This window comes from Zingiber officinale, chromosome 4B (assembly GCF_018446385.1).
Source record: "Zingiber officinale cultivar Zhangliang chromosome 4B, Zo_v1.1, whole genome shotgun sequence".
Lineage (NCBI taxonomy): Eukaryota > Viridiplantae > Streptophyta > Magnoliopsida > Zingiberales > Zingiberaceae > Zingiber > Zingiber officinale.
In genome coordinates this window covers 106,815,661-106,820,180 of record NC_055993.1, presented here as the reverse complement: position 1 = coordinate 106,820,180, position 4,520 = coordinate 106,815,661, and the positions used below count along the sequence as shown (strand labels likewise).

The 4,520-nt window shown below is 49.6% G+C and overlaps 1 protein-coding gene across 1 annotated transcript; it reads right to left on the bottom strand.

Annotated features, from left to right (window-relative positions):
- Positions 1 to 364: 364 nt before the first annotated feature.
- LOC121978510 lies at positions 365 to 733 on the bottom strand. The gene has a single exon (XM_042530847.1). The coding sequence runs from the start codon at positions 731 to 733 to the stop codon at positions 365 to 367; it is 369 nt and encodes a 122-aa protein (XP_042386781.1).
- Between the last annotated feature and the right edge of the window lie 3,787 nt (positions 734 to 4,520).

Genomic DNA, 4,520 nt, shown 5'->3' with positions numbered 1-4,520 from the left:
AGACAAGAGTTTAAGGTCGTCGCTCGACTGTTGACACAATCTCGGGTTTAAGGTCGCCGCTCGACCGTTGATGGAGATGCACTTCAAGAGACCTTTGCTTTTTTATTCAAACTTTGCCCTGCGTTCGGGAAACATACAAAAGATACAAAAAGTATAGTATTCACTCGCGCACCTCTCATCCAGCCCTATAGGGTTGAAGATGATTCGCGCTCCATGGCCTCTCGAGTTGTCTCCCCTCTTCATCCTCCAGATAGTAGGCGCCCGAGTGAATCTTTTGCACAACCTTGAAAGGCCCTGCCCATGGGGCCTTGAGCTTGGTGATGTCACCGACAGGCTTCACTTTCTTCCAGATGAGGTCGTCGACCTAGAAGGATCTTGGGATCACTCTCCGGTTGTAGTTCTGCTTCATCCGTTGCCGGTACGCCATTAGCCGAACGACTTCTTTAGCTCGCGTTTCGTCTAACAAGTCGAACTCCATATGCCTCTGTTCGGTGTTGCCTTCATTGTAATGTTGTACACGATCGGACTCCACTCCGACTTCTACGGGGGCAACTGCCTCACCACCGTACACCATGTGGAAAGGAGTCATGCCAGTCCCCTCCTTCAAGGTAGTGCAAAGAGCCCACAGCTCGTCGACCCAACTGCCCCCAACATGGTCGAGCTGAGCACGCAGTACTCGGAGGATCTCCCGATTTCCGACTTCCGCCTGTCCGTTGCTCTGAGGGTAGGCCATAGAGGTGAAGGCTTACTGAACGCTGTAACCTTCTCACCACTCTCTAAGCTTCTAACCGACGAATTATCTTCCGTTATCTGATACGAGCCAGCGTGGTATGCCGAACCAGCATATGATGCTCTGCTAGATGAACTTCATGACCATTTGTTTAGTTATCCTTATAAGCAGCTCGACTTCTATCCACTTTGAGAAGTAGTCCACAGCGATTAGCAAAAATCTCTGTTGACCGGTTACCATAGGGAATGACCCAACAATGTCCATGCCTCATTGGTCGAACGGACAGGATATTATGAACGTCTTCATCTCTTCAGTTGGTCGGTGTGCGAGGTTGTAGTACTTCTGACAGGATAGGAAGGTGGCTACCGTCCGAGTGGCGTCTTCTTGGAGGGTCATCCAAAGTATCCGGCTAAAAACACTTTTTTGACCAACGATCAGCCGCCTGGATGCCCTCCGCAGGAACCTTGGTGCACTCCCGCAGGATGTATTCAGCGTCTTCCGATCCAATGCACTTGAGTAGGGGCCTACAGAAGGATCGCTTGTAAAGCTGGTCCCCCACCAAAGTGAACCGTCTGGCCCTCTTCTTCAGCAAGCGATCTTCTTCTGGATCGGTGGGTGTAGCTCCCGACCGCAAGAACTCTGTCAGGGTCGTTCTCTAGTCGCTCGGGAAGGTTATCCCCTCCATTCGGTCAATATGTGCCACCAGCGATACTTGTTCGATTGGCTACCCTATTATGATCGGCGCCAACGAACTGGCTAATTTCGCTAGCTCATCCGCCGCTTGGTTCTCCGATCAGGGGATCTTTTGAATAATGACTTCTTGAAAATTGGTCTTCGACTTCTTGAAAATTGGTCTTCAACTTCTCGAAGGCTTCCGCATAGAGCCGGAGTCGAGCATTGCTGATCTCGAACGTCCCAGATAGCTATTGAGCGGCCAGCTAAGAGTCCAAGTGGATGAGGATTTTAGTGGCTCCCAGGTGCCGAGCGTCTTGTAGGCCAGCTATCAGCGCCTCATATTCTGCCTCATTGTTAGTTGGCTCCGTAGTCTAGTCGAATGGAGAGTTGCACCCGGTCTTCTCGAGGAAATATGAGCAATAGGCTGATTTCGCTACCTTGTCGAGTGGATGAACCATCCATGTATATCCTCCAAATGGCTTGTGGCTCTGGGCTTGCACCTCAGTGACGAAATCGGCCAAGGATTGTGCTTTTATGGCCTTTTAGGGTTGATACTGAATGTCAAACTCACTAAGCGCTGTCGTCCACTTAATCAGCCGTCTGGATGCCTCCGGATTGAGGAGGACTCTTCCCATAGCGCTGTTAGTCATCACAATTATTGAGTGCGCCAGGAAGTATGGGCGAAGTCTCCGCACGGCGAGTACTAATGCATAAGCCAACTTTTCGAGACCAGTGTAGCGAGACTCGACATCTTTTAATATATGACTCAAAAAATATACAGGCTGCTGCTCTTGGTCGTTCTGCCTAACTAGAGCCGACCCGACCGCATGCTCGTTGGATAACAAGTAGATCTAAAGCGGCTCACCAACAATTGGCTTGGCTAGTATAGGCAAGGAATTTAGATATTCCTTGAGTTCTTCCAGCGTCTGGTCTCACTCAGCGTCCCATTGAAATTTTGTGGCTCGACGAAGCACTTTGAAGAATGGTAGGCTCCGGTCGGATGACTTGGATATGAATCTAGACAGTGTCGTGATCCGACTGGTCAGTCATTGAGCTTCCTTCAAGTTCCGAGGTGACGACATGTCTTGCAAAGCTTTGACCTTGGTCGGATTGGCTTCAATGCCCCACTCGATGACGATGTAGCCAAGGAAGCGGCCACTCTTCGCGCCGAACAGACACTTGCCAGGATTCAATTTTATCCAATAAGTCCTCAGCGTCCAGCAAGTCTTGTTGATATTTACGCACAAGTCAGTAGCTCAGAAGGATTTAATTAATATGTCGTTGACGTATATCTCCATATTAAAGCCGATCTACCATCAGAACACCTTGTTCATCAGCCTCTGGTAGGTGGCTCCGGCATTTTTTAGTCTGAACGGCATGATGTTGTAGCAGTATGTCCCGTCAGCCGTAATGAAGTTGACCTTCTCCTGGTCCTCGCGGGCAAGCGACACTTGATGGTACCCTTGGTATGTGTCGAGCATGTAGATCAGCTTGCAACCCACCGTCGAGTCCACCATTTGGTCTATCCTGGATAGCGGATAGAAGTCCTTTGGGCACGCCTTGTTTAAATCATGGCATCAGAAGTTGATGCAGACCCGCCATTTGTTGCCCGACTTGGAGACTAGCACAACATTGGCTAGCCAGCTCAGAAATTGGATTTCCCTGATATGGCCTGCCTCCAGTAACTTCTCTATCTCCGCCCGGATGATCACATATTGCTCAGCACTGAAATCCCTTTTCCTTTGCTTCACCGGCCGAGCGTCCAGTCGGACATGAAGATCGTGCTGAGCCACGCTCGGGGAGATGTCGGGAAGCTCATGGGTCGACCAGACGAATATGTTGTGATTTAGTTTAAGGCAGACGACCAACTCTACCTTCTTCTCCTCCTCTAGGTTGGCGGCGATGAAAGTTGTTACCTCTACTCGGTTGGGGTGTATCTGAACCTCCTCCTTTTCTTCGTATACCAGAGTGGGAGGCTTTTCAGTGATAGTGTTTACCTCTCGTCGTGGAGTCTTTCGAGTGGCTTTTGCCTTGGTCTTGACCATCTCAACATAGCAACGCTGAGCAGCCAGTTGGTCACCTTTGACCTCGCCTACCTGATCGTCCACTGGGAATTTGATCTTTTGACAATAAGTTGATACCACCGCCCGAAACTCGTTAAGGGCTGGTCGGCCCAAGATGACGTTGTACGCCGATGGTGTGTCCACCACTATGAAGTTGGTGGTCCGGGTCCTCCTCAACGGCTCTTCTCCCAACGAGATGGCCAACCTTGCTTCGCCGATCAGCAAAACTTCGTTGCCTATGAATCCATAAAGCGGGGTCACCATGGGCAGCAACTCGCTTCGATCAATCTGCAACTGGTCGAACGCCTTCTTGAAAATGATGTTTACCGAACTTCTCGTGTCGATGAAAGTCCGATGAATGGTATAGTTGACGATCGTCGCTCGGATGATCAGAGCATCATCATAAGGGATCTCTGTTGGGACCTTGACGTTCGCTAGAGGGGGAGTGAATAGTGTCTCGCCCAAAACGTCGCTTCCTACAATGATTAGTGTGCAGCGAAAATACAAACAACAAGTAGAAAGCTAATCTAAATACAAGACAAGAAATGAAAACCAAGCTACACGATCATTTAACGTGGTTCGGAGATTAGGTCTCCTATTCCATGGCTGTCCGTAAGGTGGACGATCCAGATCCGTCGGTGGATGACTCCCTTGCAAACTCCGGCTAGCTCACGTAGCTCTTTGTGGATGGAGAAACCTCACCACAACTCTCACAAGAACACTTGAAACGCTAGGGCACAAGTAGACTACTAATAGGGGTTAACCATCTCTATTTCGTCAACCTCAACCAAGCTCCCAAGGCTTGGTTATATAGGCCACGGGTTGAAAAATCCCGCATACCAGTCGACTACCAAAACCATCAATCAACTGCCCTCTTGTGAAAATTTGACCATTACATCCCAACGGCTCTATACCAGTCGACTGCTCCACACTAACCAAGTGAACAAAAATATTCTGTTCGCTCCCAGTCGACTACTCAGTCGATTACACCAGTCGACTGCACCAGTCGACTACACCAGCTGACTGATGAAACCACTAGTCGACTACACCAG